The following is a 20,143-nucleotide window of genomic DNA, read 5'->3' on the forward strand; positions in this document are numbered from 1 at the left end:
TGACTAGCATTATAAAACAAATAACCGATACAAAGATCCCACTAGACGCAAAATGCTGTTTATTACACATTACTAACCTCTCGATGAAAAATTATAATAAATCGCTGACGAGATTCCTACTTACAGCCGCAAAGGCGGTCGTACCTAGATACTGGAGAGATACTACGACCCCCTCAATCAAGGAATGGCTGGGAGAGGTACGTCATCTTCACAAAATGGAAGAGATTAGGGCTATAGCACACGAAAGCATAGACAAGTACACTGATACCTGACAACCCTGGGTCATTTTTATATATTACTCTACATACGCCTCCCTGACACAAACCTGATGAGGGAGTGTCGCTAAGGACCCGGCCTGTCATTACCCTCTCTTTCTTTATAGACAACCACATCCTCTCTTTTTCCTTTTCATGGTGCCGGCCTTGAGAAAGGCTGCCACTTCTTATCTATCTTCTTTCACCACTTCTGGCTCTTTGATCACAATTCGCATGGTGTAACATCATCTGTATACTGTTATAAATGAAAATATGCCTAATAAGGCTTTTGTAATGCTTTAATGTTTGTGTTTAGGTTTTATCTGTTACGCTATGAATGGCAATGTGTCTAACCCTTTTACAAGGGGATTCTTTCCTATATATGGATGTGACTACTAGATTAATAGGATCTTTGTTGATCCGCTCGAGCATTACATTGATGTCTGACTATGGAAAGTTATCTGACAGAAGCTGATCGGCCACCACTGAAACCAAGATATCTAACAATGTGAGTCTGTAACTACTGTGGCTGAATTGTTGTCCAATCAGGCGGTTGCATCTGCAATTATTATGTTTTGTTACTATGTATTGTAACTGGATATTTCTTTAATAAACTCTAACTGTTAAAAATAAATAAAATAATAATAATAATAATAATAATAATAATAATAATAATAATTTCATAAAGAATCTTTATTTCACATTAACATTTCATTTCCTAATTCTCCCCCATCACCAGGACACATCTAGTGATTATAATACACCATCACATGATACATTATATTAGGATCCATTATAAAAGAGATCCCATAGAATTCTATTGGTGATCCATTCTATGGGGACACATTATATTGGGGACACATTCCAGTTCTAGTAATCATACATTATTATAGTGATATCATTATATTAGTGATAAATCCCATTATTTCTTTCATTAGTAAATCTCGGGATCATTTCTTCATATATTTCCTCTGAGATTTTTCCATCGATTTTCATCTCTTTCTATTTGTAGATCTATTATTCATTTCTATTTCTTCACACAATAAAATAATCAATAGAATAAACTCATTGTAAATGTATTAATAATAAGGAATTATGCTGTCTACACATTATATTCCCATAGATAGATAGAGATAGATTTGTTCATAAAGGGCAGTACAGTACACCTCTATCTGTACTTTCCACATTGGGTCCCTCGGTAGCCATTTCCCTACTATGACATCACAGCTCGGACACAGACAATAAGTCATATTACACTCTGTGCTCTCTCTCAGCTCCGGCACTCTATACAATTCTTCACCGTCCCATCTCACTATACACAGTGCTCATGTACTGGGAGGAGCCATTCAAATGAATGCCCCGCCCCTTCTGTAGGTGACCCAAGAGCCGTACACACCCACTTATACTTTCCTTTATTGTTCCTCCATCAAAGTTCTCATTAAGTCCCCAGTTTCCTGGGTATTGAAGGATCATGTGACCTTCTCCCAGCATGAAGTGTTCAGGCCTGAGCAGCCAATCACAGAACTTACATACCGTCACATGATGGAGGGGTGATGTCATCAATCCTGTGCAAGCTCCGACATAACCCACCATGTATCTTACATGGGTGAGGACTCAGGGCTCTAACATGGATTGATGGGGGGCTATAAAAGGGGGTAGAAGTGGGCCGGGGGGCTGTGACTGCCCTAAGTGAGCAAATGACAAAGAGACTTATTAATGTAACTTGGAACCCTAAAGTAGCGTGACACATAAAGGGTCCCTAAGTAATATGACATACTTGGGGCCCCCAGGCAGAGATAGGACAAGAAAAAAAGGCCAACATGTGCCCCCCATGAACTGTGAACTACTTCATCACCATAGATTGCAGGTTCCTCCCATTTCTGTGCACCCCCTGATGAAGCCCCCAAGGTGGCCGTATCTTTTACAAAACGCTTAGCCTGGCCCCGTCCCCCAGACCTTTCAAAGTATTTGGGGCCCCCAGACAATGTTATATCATCCAGATTCCTGGCAATGTGACCTATTTGTGGGCCTCAGACAATGTCACCTACTATGTGGCCCCTGGCTTTCCTCAGATACTTTCAAAAAGATAAAGTGACGGGTAAAATGACAGATTAGCAGCACTGCTGGGCACTGATAGATGACACTGATAGATGGCACTGAAAGGCACTGATTAGCAGCACTGCTGGGCACTAAGGGGACCGATGCCCCTCTAAAAGAAGCCGGTTAGCAGCTTTCTTCTTTTCTTAACACTGACAGCGTGAGGGGGAAATAAGCTGTTGCGGCTCCTGTTTACTTCCGTGATCAGTTGTCATTGGCTGACAGCTGATCACATGGTAAAGGGCGCGTTGTGATTGGCCCTTTACCCAATTTTTGATCAGCCGAGTCCCATCACTAAACCTGGTTTCAAAATATCAACCAAATTGTTTTCTTTGTTCCTCCCAAGACCTTCTGCTCTCTAGTTCCCTCATCACCTCCTCCTATGCTTTCCTCCATGACTTCTCCAGAGCCTCTCCCATCCTCTGGAACTCAGTACCCCAATCTGTCTGACTATCTCCTACTAATAACTATACATTTATTTTCTCCATCAGCCCATCCCCCACAGTTATTACCTTTTGTATCTTTTGACCCTCCCGCTTAGATTGTAAGCTCTAATGATCAGGACCCTCTGATTCCTCCTGTATTACACTCTAATTGGAATGTCTGCCACTATGTTGTAAAGTTCTGGCGTAAACTGCCGGCCCTGTATTATAATAATAATAATAATAATAATAATTTCATAGAGAAGAATATTTATTTCCCAATAACTTTTCCTTTCCTAATTCCTCCCCCATCACCAGGACACATCTAGCGATTATAAGATACAACATCACAATGATACATTATATTAGGATCCATTATAAAAGTCATCCCATAGATCAGCTGTCATTGGCTGACATCTGGTCACATGGTAAAGGGCTCGTTGTGATTGGCTCTTTACCCGATCTGTGATCAGCCGAATGCCAAGGGGGGGCGGGCAGTGTGAGAATGGGAGGATGTACATGGACGCCCTCCCGGCATTTTAAGACAGCGCTGTAGCTGTCTGTCGGCTATATTGTGGGCACCAAGTGGTTAAATCTGCCCAGCAACAAATCCCCCGCAGCCCATTTTTTTTTATACGGTATAAAAACCTGCGGAAAGCCCATAAGTAAGGCTGAAAAGCCCCCTGCATAGGTGTGAATGGAGCCTTAGGCTGGGATGAGACTTGTGGGATGCGGGAACCAGTGCGATTCCTGTGCGGGTTCCCTCATCACACCTCAATCACCGGACGGTCACACTGACATCTGAGAACCGCTGCGGGGGGTCAATGGAAAGTTAATGACACCCCCAGATCACTTCGCAGATCGCAGTGCAAACGCTGAAATGGTGCAGGAATCGGATTGTATAGATGTGACACCCAATGTGATCCGATTCCAGTGAGGACCAAAAAAAGGGTCCGGCACCATTCTGGTGTGAATGTGATTTCAGTCACACAGTTTGTACGGCTGAATTCACATCACACAGACATGACATGTGATCTGCACAGCAATGTGATCCCAGCCTTAGAGAGATTTCCTCTCACTTCCTGTCCTGGTGACACCAATACAAGGAGGGAGAGAAATCTGTACAGGGACACAGACATATAAACATCTGACAGGGGCTCTAATCCTTCCCCTTCCTTATTATACTAAACATATCATTCTTATTTCAGTCTGTGTTCCTGTTGGAGAGTTCCCCTCATTTCCTGTCTAGATAAATGTTGTCACCGGGACAGGAAGTGAGGGGAAATCTCTATAATGGAGCCCCGGATAGAAGAAAATACCTGACAGGGGCTCTAATCCTTCCCCTTCCTTATTATACTAAACATATCATTCTTATTTCAGTCTGTGTTCATGTTGGAGAGTTCCCCTCATTTCCTGTCTAGATAAATGTTGTCACCGGGACAGGAAGTGAGGAGAAATCTCTGTAATGGAGCCCCGGATAGAAGAAAAAAAACCTGACAGGGGATCTAATCCTGACTCACTCTGCTTAAAAACAATCTGGGCTCTCTGATCACATTTTTTTCTTCCATTAATAAATCTCTAAATGACGTCTTCATAGATTTCCTCTCAGATTGTTCCATTTATTTCCATCTCTTTGTAGAATAGATTGTATGGAGGGGGAGGGGCAGAGAGCAGAGGTGACCCCATCCTATCCCATCACAGTGACCCCACCCCCCCTCTATGTCTGATCATGGCTGCCCCTCCCCCATACAGAGGGACCACATGTGGGGGAGGGGCAGGGGGAGGAGATGGCTGGTGTTAAATACTGTGACAAAACACAGAAAGTATTATGTCAGATTGTTATGGGAGAGATAGATAGATAGATAGATAGATAGATAGATAGATAGATAGATAGATAGATAGATAGATAGATTTCTTACTGACCAATAGGAGCATGTTATTGTTTACTCCAATAATTGGACAGATATTCTACCCAATCACAGCGATCAGTAAGAAATCTCACATTTATTTATAGTAGAAAAACTTGCAGGAAGCCCCGCCCACTTCTATATACTATTGGATGAATATTAAATGAATTCCCCTCCTTCTTCTGACATCACCAGACTGTGGGCGGAGTTCTCACATCTCCCGCCTCCCCCCACATATCTTTATACAACCTTCCCATACACATATCCCAGCATGGAGGGGCTCAGTGAAGGTGGTGGTGAAGGTGTGGAGGTGTCGGATCGGGTCACACAGATCATAAAAGGAGATCCGCCCGGCCTCATAATCCAGATATATCCTGACTCTGTTACTGGAGGGATTGGTGGGTAAGAGGATCTCTTTACTGTCATGTATCACTTTATACTGATCATCTTCCCTGTCCAATCCCCAGGACTTCTTATTATCTCCAATCTCTGACTCCCCCCCTCTCCTCTCTATACTGGGGTAACACATCCCGACTCTCCATCCATCTGCCCCCCCGACATCCACTTCCCAGTAATGTCTCCCTGAGGAGAAACTCCGACTGCTCAACACCTGAGACCAACCCTGGAATCTCTCTGGTGTTTCTGGGTAATTCTGGTCTATATCTGACCAGGATACAGTTTTCCTGTCATCTGATATCTGTAGATAATTATAAGCTGTGTTTCCATCCAGTAATATGTCTGCAGCTCCCTGTATATAGGAGTATACATTTACCTCTGTTATTATATCAGATAAACCTGTGTGTAAGACCCCTGCCACATCCAGACCCCCTCCATCATGGAGGAGCTCCTCATGTCTCTCTCTGTCCTCATTATCTCCATCCTCAGTATCACACAAGTCACCTGTGTCTGATTCCTGTAAGACAGTCAGTGGATCCGTCACGTTACACAGCTCCTCAATGTGACGCAACTTCCTGGACAGCTCCTCCTTCTTTATTTCCAGATCCCGGATGGAGATGGAGATCCGCTCTGCCCTCCCGGAGATGTCCCTCAGGGCTCTCTTCTCCAGGTCTTCCAGACGTCTCCTGAGATTAGACATGTGCAATTTGTTTAGTTCCAAATTCGTTTTTTAACGAATTTTGACAAATTTTTCTAATTTTTCAATTTCCGAAATTTTTAATTCTGAATTTTCAAATTTCCAAGTTTCTTATTTTGAATTTCCGAATTTACAATTTCTGAGTTTCAAATATCAGAATTTCGAATATCTGAGTTTCAAATTTAGAATTTCCAAATTTAAATTTGGACATTTTGAATTTTCAAATTTCAAATTTCTGAGTTTTGAATTTTGAATTTCTGAGTTTCGAATTTCTGAGATTCAAATTTAGAATTTCCGAGTTTCTATTTTTTAAATTCCAAATTTCCAAAACCAAAATTTAAGAAATTTGATATTTCCAAAATCAAAATTTAAGAAATTTGATATTTCCAAAATTCAAATTTGAAATTTTGAAAACTTGAAATTTTGAAAACTTGAAATTTTGAAAACTTGAAATTTTGAAAACTTGAAATTTTGAAAACTTGAAATTTTGAAAACTTGAAATTTTGAAAACTTGAAAATTTTAAATTTCGAAAATTCAAAATTTTGGAAATTCGGAAATTCAAAAAATTTGAAATGAGAAAATTATAAAATTTTAAATTTCATAAATTTGAAAATGATAAAATTTGGAAATTTGAAATTCCAAAAGTAAGAATCAAAATTTGAAAATTCAAAAGAATGAAAATCTGAAAACCTGAAAATCTGAAATAATAAATATTAAATTATAGGTAGTGGAATTTTCTTTCAAATTTAGCTGTTAGTGAACGTTACGAGTATGAATTTATCCAAAGTTACGAATTATCTGAAATAACAAATTTAAACAAAAGGAAAGTAGCAATCTAATAATAATAAATAGCAATAATAATAACAAAACCTTTTTACTATTAATTATTAATATGTTCCATTCCATTTGTTTAGATGCAACATTCATTATTTCAGATAATTCATAACTTCAGATACATTTGTATTCATTACTTTCACTAACAGCCAAATTTGAAAGGAAATTCCAATACCTATAATTTAATAGTTATTATTTCAAATTTTACAGATTTTCTTGCTTTTTTTTCTCATTTGCAAATTTTTGGATTTTCAAATTTTTGAATTCCGAAAATTCAGAAATGGAAATTCCAAAATTGGAAAATTCAGAAATTCAGGAATTCAGAATTCAAAATTTGGATTTTCAATTTCCGAATTTTCTCATTTCCGAATTTCAAATAAAAGCAAAAAAAGAATGAAAAGAAAACAAATAACTTTTTAGTGCAAATGTCTACCTGAGATCTCTAAACAGGGCAGTGACTCTCTCGGTGTCACCAGCGGCTTCTTCTTCTACTTTCCTCCGGTGTTCCTGCAGACTCTGGACTCTTTCCTCCGTCTCCTCTCTCTTTGTCAGAAGTTTCTGCAGAACATTCCTCATTGTCTTCTTCTTCTTCTCAGAAGCCTCATCCAGTGTCTCCACCCGGTGTCCCCGATGTTCTCCAGCCAAACTGCAGGACACACAGATACAGGCGTTATCTTTGGTACAAAAATACTTCAAAACTTCCTTATGGACGGAGCATTTCCTGCTCTCCATGGACAAGGTGGGGTCACATAAGACGTGTTCTGGGGACTTTTTGTGGACTCTCAGGTGTTTATCACACAAAGAAACCTCACAGAGCAGACAGGATCTAACAGCAGGTACAGGAGAGTCCACACAGTAAGTACAGAAGACCCCGGACTCCTCTTGATCTGGATGAGTAGACAGGAAAGTCTCTGCTATGTTACGTAGTTTCATGTTCTTCTGCAGTGCAGGCCGATCCGGAAACTTCTCTCTGCATTCAGGACAGGAATATCCTCCAGACCCCCCCTGTGTATCCAGCACACCATCAATACAGACCCGGCAGAAGTTGTGACCACATCTCAGGGTTACAGGATCCGTATAAATGTTCAGACAGACGGAACATTCCAACTCAGCTCTCAGATCACCAGACGCCATCGCTGACAGCAGAAGAGAAACTAAACTGAAAGTCTCTGACACGGGAGAGAAATGTGGATGGGGGAGGGGTGACGTCCTCCTACACAGGGTGAGGCTGGATGAATATTATAGGACACGGAGATCAGAGTACAGAAGGGAGGAGATTCGTTTTGCAGTAGTAATGAGAATTATACCTCCCAACATTAGAAGAGAGAAAGAGGGAAAGACGGATGTGGAGAAGACATGCGGAGCACTAAGTGCAATGACATGAAAAGTGGAGATGACTACATCATGATGAAAAGGAAATTGGTCATATAACCATCTGAAGATTTACCCCCCTTCATGGCCAGGCCATTTTTTGCAATATGACACTGTGTTACTTTAACTGACAATTGGGTCGTCATGAAACACTGTACATACAATCAATATATAGCAATTTTCCCACAAAGCTTCTTCGGGCGGTATTTGATCATCACTGCATTTTTAGCGCTATAAAATAAAAAAATATATTTTTTTTAATGTTTTTTTTATATTTTTTTTAGTTTTTGTTATAAAACATATCCAATAAAAACATTTTAAAAATCTAATTTCTTCATCAATTTAGTCTAATATGTATTCTGCTACATGTTTTTGGTAAAAAAAATCCCAATAAGTGTGTATTGATTGGTTTGCAGAAACGCTAAAGTGTCTACAAACTATGAGATAGATCAGGGGTAGGCAACCCCCTGCATGGGCGCCGGTGTCCTGTTGAATAATGTCTCTCATAGAAAAATGCATCCTATGCACTGCGCATGCGCAGCACATCACATCACTTTAGCTGATATCCTGATCAGCTGGTGTGACGTATCGACTGGGCATGCTCAGTTCGTCAGATGCATTTTCCAATGAGAGGCCAGCAACAGAGAGCGACGAGGAGAGAGAATCTAAATGTAAGATTCTGCCTTACTCTCCGCGCATGCACGCAACGTCGTAGGGTCCAAAAACGCTTGTTATTAGACGGATTGTGGGGTGATCTTGTAGCTTTCATTTCTAGATGTGGACGGTGATTGTTTCTGGATGTGGATGGTGGTTGTTTCTGGATGAGGATGGTGGTTGTTTCTGGATGTGGACGGTGGTTGTTTCTGGATGTGGACGGTGGTTGTTTCTGGATGTGGACGGTGGTTGTTTCTGGATGTGGACGGTGGTTGTTTCTGGATGTGGACGGTGGTTGTTTCTGGATGTGGACGGTGGTTGTTTCTGGATGTGGACGGTGGTTGTTTCTGGATGTGGACGGTGGTTGTTTCTAGATGTGGACGGTGGTTGTTTCTGGATGTGGACGGTGGTTGTGTCTGGATGTGGACGGTGGTTGTTTCTGGATGTGGACGGTGGTTGTTTCTGGATGTGGACGGTGGTTGTTTCTGGATGTGGACGGTGGTTGTGTCTGGATGTGGACGGTGGTTGTTTCTGGATGTGGACGGTGGTTGTTTCTGGATGAGGACGGTGGTTGTTTCTGGATGTGGACGGTGGTTGTTTCTGGATGTGGACGGTGGTTGTTTCTGGATGAGGACGGTGGTTGTTTCTGGATGTGGACGGTGGTTGTTTCTGGATGTGGACGGTGGTTGTGTCTGGATGTGGACGGTGGTTGTTTCTGGATGTGGACGCTGGTTGTTTCTGGATGTGGACGGTGGTTGTTTCTGGATGTATTTGGTCTTTTCTTTTTTTTTTTTCGTAAATTTTTATTGATAAGAATGGTACATGACAATGAAAATATCGTAAGATAAACAAAGACATTTTTTGAAAAGGGGGGTAAGAGTCAGAAGGGTGCAGATACATTGACAGTTAAAAGCTTTGTGAACATATTACTCCTTGCAGGAAACGGAGGCCACACCTATCTCCCCCAAAAGAAGGAGAAGGAGGTGGCCTCACCTGGATGGATCTGCGGATAGTATGGCATCATGCTGCCCTTTTAGGGGAGCCACGGCCATATAAGGAACATGCATAAGATACAACAGGCGACTAAAGGGAAGGGGGGGAAGGGGGGGTGCGTAACTTGCCGAGTCCGGTACAGCAGTCTGCACCTGGGGGGGGGGAGGAGCCCAACCGGAGATGAGATTGTGGTGCTGAAGAAAAGAAGGTGCGTTGTTTTGTAAACCATATATTAAATTATCACGATATAGTATAGTTCGCTGGTTGGTCTTTTCTTAGATGGTGGAAGTTGCACATTGTCGTGAATACAGTACATTTATACAACACTGTAAAGGAACACTCCACTGGGGGGACATCTAGAGGGGGAAATCTGATTTATGGAGGGGCTCTGCTGGGGGACATCAGATTTATGGAGAGCCTCCGCTGAGGAGACATCTGATTTATGGAGGAACTCCGCTGGGGGAAATATGATTTATGGAGGGGCTGTGCTGGGGGCATCTGATTTATGGAGGGGGTCTGCTGGGGGACATCTGATTCATGGAGGGGCTCTGTTGATGAACATCTGATTTATGGAGGGGCTCCGCTGTTGGACATCTGATTTATGGAGGGGCTCCGCTGGGGAACATCTGATTTATGCAGGGGGTCTGCTGGGGACATCTGATTTATGGAGGGGCTCCGCTGAGGGACAACTGATTTATGGAGGGGCTCTGCTGAGGGACATCTGATTTATGGAGGGAATCTGCTGGGGTACATCTGATCTATGGAGGGAATCTGCTGGGGTACATCTGATTTATGGAGGGGCTCCGCTGTGGGACATCTGATTTATGGAGGGGCTCCGCTGGGGGACATCTGATTTATGGAGGGAATCTGCTGGGGGACATCTGATTTATGGAGGGGCTCCGCTGGGAGACATCTGATTTATGGAGGGGCTCCCCTGAGGAGACATCTGATTTATGGAGGGGCTCTGCTGGAGGACCCCCCTGTGGCAGGAGAGAGGGAGTGTGGTCAGGCAGGTCAGGAGGCCCTGGGGAGTTTGCTGCGGGGACTCAAGGATCTAGTGCAAAAGTTTGAGCAGCGGGGTGTGGGCGGGCCAGCTCACGCGTGGTCCCAGGCGCATACGCCTGTGTCCGGCACAGCTGGGGGGGTGACTGGGGTGCAGGCCGCCCCCGCCAGTTCCGTTGGGTCATCGGTTGTTGAGCTGTTAACGGCCCAGCCGGGCCCTGGCGGATGGGGGCACGGTAAAACAGGCTGACAAGACTGCTGACTCAGTCTGTTTGGCGGATACGGTGAAGAGTGAGGTATACGTCTGCTTTGAGGGCCCCCTCTGAGCACACCTGAAGGCCGAGGTGAAGGAGAAGATTTGGAAAGGTGAGTACATCGAAATTTTCACCTTGTTGCCGCTGGAGAAGTTCAATCTGGATAGGTTGAAGCCCTAGGAACGGAAGAAGGAGGATGAGAAGAAGCGTCGGTATAGGTTAATCCCGCGCACATTTGCCAACTGGCTACAGGCATTCGCGATCCTGGTGAGCATCGTGGGAGGGCGGACACCGGAGCACTGTTTGGCGCTGTTCGTGTATTTGGAAGCCATCAGCGAAGCACACAGGACATATGGTGGTACGGCTTGGCTTCGCTATGATGAGCAGTTTAGACAACGTATGGCAGTCTGACTGTCTCTTCACTGGGATCACAAGGACATTAGCCTGTGGATGAAGCTCATGACAGCGGCGCGGGCTCCTAACCCGTTTTTTTCAGCCGGGGGTCGGAAGTTCGACAACCTCAGGGCAGCCGACCGAGAAACGTTGGGGTTTTTGCTGGCAGTGTAACGCAGGCACCTGCAAGTTTGGGGCCAACTGTCGGTTCAAGCACTTATGTTCCGGTTGCGGGGGTACGCACGCTCTCTCTAAGTGTTTCAAGAAGGGGAGCGGGCATCCCGGAGATATTGCGCATAAGAGGGACGACGCCGGTGTGAGTGGAAAGGATGTTGCCTTTCCTCAGTAGATACCCCGACCGGGCGGGAGCAAAATTGTTGGAAGACGGATTTACTTCTGGTTTCAAGATCCCCTGTACTTTGACCTCGGCTCCACCCCTGGCTAAGAATTTGAAGTTCGCATTGCAAAACCCAGCTGTTGTTGCTGCAAAACTAGGCAAGGAGGAAGCCCATTCAGTGAGGTGCCTTTCCCGGACCTGGTGGTTTCGCCTCTCGGTGTGGTGCCAAAGAAGGATCCATCACTTGTCGTTCCCAAAAGGGGGTTCTGTGAACGACGCTATCCCCCCGGAGGAGTGTGAGGTGACATACATTTCTTTTGATGCAGCAATTGCTTGGGTTCAGCGCTACGGCCGGGGGGCCTTGATGGCGAAGTCAGACATCGAGGAGGGACGAGAGGCGACCAGTCTCTTTCGACCTGCTTCGTGCCCTGAGTCGGGCTGTGGTAGGGGTTTGTAGTTCGGCCAATGAGCAAACGCTTTTCCGGGCGGCTTTTGCCCTCGCCTTCTTTGGGGCTTTCCGGATTAGCAAACTGGTCAGCCCGTCAAAACGGGCTGCGGGGGGTTTGGCACGGGAGGATGCGGAACTGGGCCAGGCTGGGGTTAGAATCTGGATTCGGCGGTCAAAGACCGACCAGGAGGGTAGAGGGTTACAATGGAGTTGGCCAGGATAGGGGAGGTGGCAATCTGCCCTGTTAGGTCTGTGGAAAGCTTCCTGGCGGTGCGGCCGACGGTCTCGGGCCCATTCTTACTGCATTTGGATGGCGCTTACCTGTCCAAGTTTCAGTTTGTGACAGTTTTTCGTAAGTGCGTGGTGGCGGCAGGTTTTGACCCAACAAATTTTTCCTCTCACTCCTTCAGGATTGGGGCTGCCACCGAGGCTTCCAGAGCGGGGTTGGGAGTCGAGGCGGTTAGGCGACTTGGGAGGTGGGACTCGGACAGGTTTAAATTGTATGTCCGTCCACAGCTGTTAGATTAATGGAAATTTTTTTTCTTAGTTTCATGTTTTGGGCTAGGGGGTTAGGATGGGTTTGTTAGTGTTTTTTTCACGTGTTAATCTTTTTTTCTCCTCAGGTTATGAAGTGGGCTTGGGATGGATACTGGGACACTCATACGTTTTTTGGGGAGCAAAGAGAGCGGATATGCGGCCGAACCGAGACAGGAGGCGCAAATTCACTGGATCGGGATCCCTGGCATGAGGTGGAACAGGGTGCTTGGAGAAGTGCATAGGTTTTCATGCCTGGACAGGTCACCCGATGTGTTGCTTTTTCATGTGGGGGGCAATGACATGGGGGCCAGGTCGATAAGAGATCTTATCCGGGACATAAAATGCGTTTTTTTACGGTTAAAAGTTGCTTACCCTAATATGGTTATGGTGTGGTCGGACATGGTGGGCAGGATGGCTTGGAGGTGGGCCCTATCGGACAAGAAGGTAGACAGGGCCAGGGTGAAGGTCAACAAGGAGGTCAGCAAGTTCTTCATCAGAAATGGGGGCCTTGCAGTCAGACATAGGGAATTAGAAATGGAAACGTGGAGGTATTTGAGGAGCGATGGCGTTCATTTGAATGACATTGGGACGGATCTGTGGACGTTAGGCTTGCAGGAGGGCATTCAGCGAGGGCTGCGAGTGTGGAGGTGCCCAAAAGGGTAAGGCTTTACCCCTTTCGGGCTGTGGCGGTTCTTTGGGATTTTTAAGGTAATAATGGGAGGTACGTGTAGTAAACTGTTGTACCCATCCATGGATGGGGGTGGTTTAATGGTACTTCCAGGTTATGAGGGGTTAACCTGGAAGGGTTAAAAGGGGTAGGTCACTGTGACGACTTGGGTATAGCCTCCGACACAGGGGATTCTGTCTGGAGGTCAAGAGGTCAAAAGTTCAAAGTCGTTCGCAGTGACCAGTATGTTATTATGCTACTACCCATGACCCGTTTAAAGGCTGGGAAGGTTTAGGGCCGGTTCACACTGCGACGCGAGGCGAGGCGACACGGCTCGCCTCGCCTCGCTCCCACAAGTCGTCCCCATTGAGTACAATGGAACCGTTCTGAGAGGAGCGACTCGAGTCGCTCCGACTCAGAAAAAAGGTTCCTGTACTACTTCGGGGCGACTTCGGGGGCGACTTGCATTGACTTCTATGCAGAAGTCCTCTGCAAGTCGCCGCTGACCCCCCCTGCAAGTCGCGGCGAGGAAGTCGGAGACGCCTCGCCGCGGCTCGCAGTGTGAACCGGCCCTTACGGTTATTTTAAAGTTATTTATGTTATTTATGAAACAGATTTGTTAAATAAATTACGGCCAGATGGCCATTTAATCCATATGTAGTCCAGTCGTTTGTTTAAGGTGGGTTACGGGAAGTGTTTAAGGGAAATTGGAGGAGTAAAAGGTATATAATACACTGGGCTTAGAGATGTCATGTGCTAGTATTGCAAAAAAAAATAGTTTGTATACACACAGCAAACACACGATCACCTATTCCAAATGTATTATTTTCACTGCAATTGAATACATTGCACAATTATTAATAATAAGTAAAATTAAAGATGTTAAAAATGAATTTACCCTGGATTCCCTGAGCTAGAATGAAACCATCAAGCAAAAAGTTGTTTGAGCTCCAATGCTGCCTTTTCCAGTGTACAGTATGAAGTGCAGTGCTCGGCACAGTGGGAGGAGCTTTACATTAAGGAAACCCAAGCTGAGTATAGGTTCTGTAAGTTCTGTATGTAAGATGTAGTAACAAGGTGTAAAGTCAATGTGGTTTCACAACATATAACACACCATATCTCTGCAACCAAAGCGGCACAAACGTTTATTTTTGCAGCACAAACCAGCACAAAAGCTGCACAAATGAATGTCGCGTTTGTTTTTCAAATTCGGTAACGTGGGGTGCAAAGTGGGCGGGATTTCAGCAACTATAACGCACAATATCTCCGCAACCAAAGCGGCACAAAAGTTTTTTTTTTTTTTACGGCACAAACCAGCACAAACGCGGCACAAATGAATGGCGCATTTGTTTTTCAAATTCGGTAACGTGGGGTGCAAAGTGGGTGGGGTTTCACAACATATAACGCACAATATCTCCGCAACCAAAGCAGCACAAACGTTTATTTTTGCAGCACAAACCAGCACAAACGAATGGCGCGTTTGTTTTTCAAATTCGGTAACGTGGGGTGCAAAGTGGGCAGGGTTTCACAACATATAACACACAATATCTCCACAACCAAAGCGGCACAAATGTTTATTTTTGCAGCACAAACCAGCACAAACGTGGCACAAACAAATGGCGTGTTTGTTTTTCAAATTCAGCAACGTGGGGTGCAAAGTGGGTGGGGCTTGCATTAAATTGAATGTTTAATATCTCAGAAACCGAACAGGCACAATTTTTCAGCCACTGTTTAACAGGAGCGTTTAATTACAATTTTTGATGTAATGCTTTGCAGCAGGGCTCATTCCTGCACCACAACTAGAGTATATGGGAGAAGTTGCATTGTCATGGCACCAGCACCAGTGCCTAAGGCCCAATTTTTCGGCCCCTGTTTAACAATTTTTCAGCTCCTGTTTCAGCCCCATATACAACTAGAGTATATGGGAGAGGTTGCAGTGTCGTGGCACCAGTGCCTAAGGCCCAATTTTTCAGCCCCTGTTTAACAGGGGCATGTAATTACAATTCTTGATATAATATTTCACAGCAGGGCCCGTTCCTGTGCCCACCAAGAGTTAAATGTGAGGACTTATAGTGTTGTGGCACCAGCACCACAACCACCAAAGGTCAATTTTTCTACCACTGTTCTACAATGGCATGTAATTACAATTCTTGATATAATCGTTCACAGCAGGGCGCTCCAGCGCCCACCAAGAGTCACTTTGAGGGCTTACAATGGTGTGGCAAAACCAACACCTTGTTCCGCCATTTCTGCAGAGCATTTAGGGCAGGCCCCTACTTTCAAACATCCAACTTACAAACGTCTGCTACTTACAAACTGAAGGAGACAACAGCAAGTGAGATGAAAATAGACGGACAGCAAAACAAATTATACAGGGGTGATAACCCTTCCCTATGTTTTCCAAAAAGCTTAAAAATAGTTTTTTTGACTGGAGCTACACTTAAAAAATATACCAGTTGAAAATTACAAACAGATTCAACTTAACACAACAAACCTACACAGTCCCTATTTTGTTTGCATCGCCTGTATACTGCTGTTCTGAGTATATAAGGCCTGGGGGCCACACGCATTTCCTTTTTTTAATATGGGTACGGGGTTCCCCTTAATATTCGTACAAGACCCAAAGTGGCAGGTAATGGGCAGGGGGGGCTACCCATGCCATTTTTCTCAATGATTTTCATCCATATTGCCAGAACCAGATATAACATTAAAACCGCAAGCAGCTTTAAATGGTGTTATTTCCGTTGAATGTCATTTTGTGCAGGGACTGTTCTAAACACGGGAAACACATTCCACTTCACAGGCATACTACAGACACCCCCCAGGCACCATATTTAAAGGAATATTTCACATTTTTTCACTTTAATCGTCATTAAAATCAGTGCTCCCGCCAAAACGGCCATTTTTAAAAACATTTTAGGCATTGACCCATGTCCCCTGGGGCAGGAGCCAGGTCCCCAAACCCTTTTTAGGACAGTATCTTGCATATTAGCCATTAAAATTAGCACTTTTTATTTAGAACGTTTGAGTCCCATAGACTTCAATGGGGTTCTAAAGTTTGCACGAGTTTGCAGAGACATACCGGATACACAGAGATATACCGAGGTACACGGAGAAATACCGGATACACAGAGACATACCGAGTACACAGAGACATACCGGGTATACAGAGACATAGCGGGTACACAGAGAAAAATACCGGATACACAGAGACATACCGAGTACACAGAGACATACCGAGTACACCGAGACATACCGGGTACACAGAAACATACCGGATACACAGAGACATACCGGATACACAGAGACATACCGGATACACAGAGACATACCGGATACACAGAGACATACCGAGGTACACGGAGAAATATCTGATACACAGAGACATACCGAGTACACAGAGACATACCGGGTATACAGAGACATACCGGATACACAGAGACATACCGAGTACACAGAGACATACCGAGTACACAGAAACATACCGGATACACAGAGACATACCGGATACACAGAGACATACCGGATACACAGAGACATACCGAGTACACAGAGACATACCGGGTACACAGGGACTCAGGGAGGATCACATAAATCAAAGAAAAGTACCCAGAGCACCAGCTGCAAGAAGAGAAATGAATAATGGCACGCCTACGTATACTTCAATAGATAGTGACTGTACCTACCTAAATTAATTGTTCAAAAAGTATACGTGACCATTGGTGGATTGGCTGGTAATATATATATAAAAAAAAAAAAAAAACTTATGCTCAAAAATTGTCTACATCCAGTCACTCCTCACTATGCTTAGGTATGAGCAGGCTAGGAATTGAATAGAAAGTAGTGCCCTCAGAGCGGGTACAGTAAGTGGCAGCAAGTGAAGAGTTACCATAACTTCTCTGCAGAGCACAGAATATGCAGCCTAGGAATGCAAACATAGATTAGATTTATGGCAGAAGCAGGAAGTAAATCAACAGTCTTCACTGTGGGACACAACACATTATATACACACACACTCACATGCAGACACATACAAATCCATACACACACACACACTCACATAAACACACTCACACTCACATAAACACACATACACACACACACACACACACACACACACTTATTTCTTTAGTGAATGCAGCCAGGAGGAGAGAGCAGTGAGTGAAATCACAGGGCAGCTCTAAAAGGCTCTGCAATCACTTGTGCTGCCAAAGGGACTGGACTGGAGCCTCCAGCCTGGAGGTGTTAAAGGAAGCACAGCCCGATGTGCTCTAGACTGGCTACCATGTGACCCCCCCTTCTTCTCCCATGTAAACTCCGCCTCCATGGAACCTGTCTAGCCTTTGTTCCAGCCCCGCTCTTACCTTACATTTGCAACTTGTAGCCAGGAGTAGGAGGGTGGAGCTGGGAGAGAGAGACACTCTGATCAGAGGATGTGCGGCCCCACCCATCCCCGACATCAGTGCTTAGATTTGACAGCTCCACTCTCACTGAGGCCTCCTGCTTGCTCACCAATTGCTGAATGTTTATACTGGAGGCATGAGACAGCCCTGCACACCCCCTCCAATCCAGAGACAGATCTGGGGACAGACAGGCTCAGGGGACCATATCCTGAATCCAGGGACTGTTCCCGGAAAACGGGGACATCTGGTCATCCTAGTGTACATAATGCTAGAGTGCAAGTTCCCTAATGGGGAAACTATTTAGATTGACCTGTGTGTCCCCAAGGAAAGACATTGGTAGGGTTTTACCCTCACTTCCTGTTTGGCTATGTGACAGGAAGTGAATAAATTTAAAGGAGAAAGTGGCAACATTTGGGAGGTGTCTTCACCCTATCAGAGGAGCCGACATCCCCAAAAACTGACAAGACTTCTAATTCCCCTGCAATCTATCCCCAAGCAAAAATAAAAAAATAATAGGATTTCATTTAGTTTAACTTTGCAAAGACACATTTCTAAGTTCAACTGTGATGCATGTCAATGGCACATTTAGACCTTGTTTAATAGAAAACACCAGTTGCCTTTCACTAGAAACTTTGTTAGTCCAGTCCTGGAAATCTGCATCTGCTTTACTATTAATTTCCCTAAAAATTGGGTTCCTGCAGCTAGATGAGCCAAATGCATCTAGATGTGTGACCGCTGTGTATGTGAGATGTGCAACTGCTGTGTGTGTGGAGGTATGTATATCTTGTGGGGTGTGTGTGTGCGGAGGTATGTATATCTTGTGGGGTGTGTGTGCGGAGGTATGTATATCTTGTGGGGTGTGTGTGCGGAGGTATGTATATCTTGTGGGGTGTGTGTGCGGAGGTATGTATATCTTGTGGGGTGTGTGTGAGGAGGTATGTATATGTTGTGAGGTGTGTGTGGAGGTATGTATATCTTGTGGGGTGTGTGTGCGGAGGTATGTATATCTTGTGGGGTGTGTGTGTGGAGGTATGTATATCTTGTGAGGTGTGTGTGCGGAGGTATGTATATCTTGTGGGGTGTGTGTGCGGAGGTATGTATATCTTGTGGGGTGTGTGTGCGGAGGTATGTATATCTTGTGGGGTGTGTGTGGAGGGTTGTATATCTTGTGAGGTGTGTGTGCGGAGGTATGTATATCTTGTGAGGTGTGTGTGCGGAGGTATGTGTATCTTGTGGGGTGTGTGTGCGGAGGTATGTATATCTTGTGGGGTGTGTGTGCCGAGGTATGTATATCTTGTGGGGTGTGTGTGCCGAGGTATGTATATCTTGTGGGGTGTGTGTGTGGAGGTATGTATATCTTGTGGGGTGTGTGTGCGGAGGTATGTGTATCTTGTGGGGTGTGTGTGTGGAGGTATGTGTATCTTGTGGGGTGTGTGTGTGGAGGTATGTATATCTTGTGGGGTGTGTGTGCGGAGGTATGTATATCTTGTGGGGTGTGTATGTGTGTGGAGGTATGTATATCTTGTGGGGTGTGTGTGCGGAGGTATGTATATCTTGTGGGGTGTGTGTGTGGAGGTATGTATATCTTGTGGGGTGTGTGTGCGGAGGTATGTATATCTTGTGGGGTGTGTGTGCGGAGGTATGTATATCTTGTGGGGTGTGTGTGCGGAGGTATGTATATCTTGTGAGGTGTGTGTGTGGAGGTATGTATATCTTGTGGGGTGTGTGTGCGGAGGTATGTATATCTTGTGGGGTGTGTGTGTGGAGGTATGTATATCTTGTGGGGTGTGTGTGCGGAGGGTTGTATATCTTGTGGGCGTGGAGGTGCATATCTTGTTCCCGGAAGCGGTGGTCAGCACACAGGAATGACATCACGCCCCTACAGGAAGTTGCTTGTACTGCTGCCAATTTCTTCCCCCACCATGCCCCGCTCTCTGTTCTCTGAGGAAGAGATGATTCTTATTTGCAAATTAAGACCATTTTGATTTCTTTGTACATGGAGTGGTGTTTGGGGGGGTCTTGTGTTCATGTCTAAATGATTTGGCCTCAAAACACACACCTACTTCCTGTGTACAGAGTCACTTCCGGGCCATTGTATATTGCTTCCTGCTTCAGTGTGTGTGTATATATATATATATATATATATATATATAGATGTAGGTTGTTGTGTCCACCAGTAGAGAGAAGTTGGGTAGATGCCACACTCCCAATTCTGGAGACATAATAATGGTCTAGCACAGGGGTCTTCAAACTACGGCCCTCTGATTGTTCAGGAACTACAATTCCCATCATGCCCAGTCATGTCTGTGAATCTCAGAGTATTACAATGCCTCATGGGATATGTAGTTCCACAACAGCTGGAGAGCCGTAGTTTGAAGATTCCTGATCTCTCTGGCATGTCTTGGATAAAGGTGGTCTCTCATGTTCCTTGTATAATGCCCGAGAAATATCGTTCGGAAAACACAAGTGGGTCATG

The 20,143-nt window shown here is 44.7% G+C and overlaps 1 protein-coding gene and 1 long non-coding RNA gene across 2 annotated transcripts in view; both read right to left on the reverse strand.

Moving 5' to 3' along the window:
• Window positions 1–929: 929 nt before the first annotated feature.
• LOC143961800 (uncharacterized) overlaps window positions 930–20,143 on the reverse strand; it is a 56,316-nt gene continuing 37,102 nt past the window's right edge. The window contains exon 2 of the long non-coding RNA XR_013270557.1: window positions 930–4,266. This is a non-coding gene — a long non-coding RNA (uncharacterized LOC143961800). The remainder of the gene's footprint in view (window positions 4,267–20,143) is intronic.
• On the reverse strand, window positions 7,018–7,798 carry LOC143961797 (E3 ubiquitin-protein ligase TRIM8-like). The gene has a single exon (XM_077471130.1). The coding sequence runs from the start codon at window positions 7,740–7,742 to the stop codon at window positions 7,038–7,040; it is 705 nt and encodes a 234-aa protein (XP_077327256.1). The 5' UTR covers window positions 7,743–7,798; the 3' UTR covers window positions 7,018–7,037.

This window comes from Lithobates pipiens, unplaced genomic scaffold (genome assembly GCF_037356315.1).
Source record: "Lithobates pipiens isolate NorthernLeopardFrog02 unplaced genomic scaffold, aLitPip1_a1.2 Scaffold_8, whole genome shotgun sequence".
NCBI lineage: Eukaryota > Metazoa > Chordata > Amphibia > Anura > Ranidae > Lithobates > Lithobates pipiens.

Excerpts from the sequence above, each read along its gene's own strand:
- LOC143961797 (XM_077471130.1), bottom strand. The coding sequence starts at position 7,742 with ATGGCGTCTGGTGATCTGAGAGCTGAGTTGGAATGTTCCGTCTGTCTG.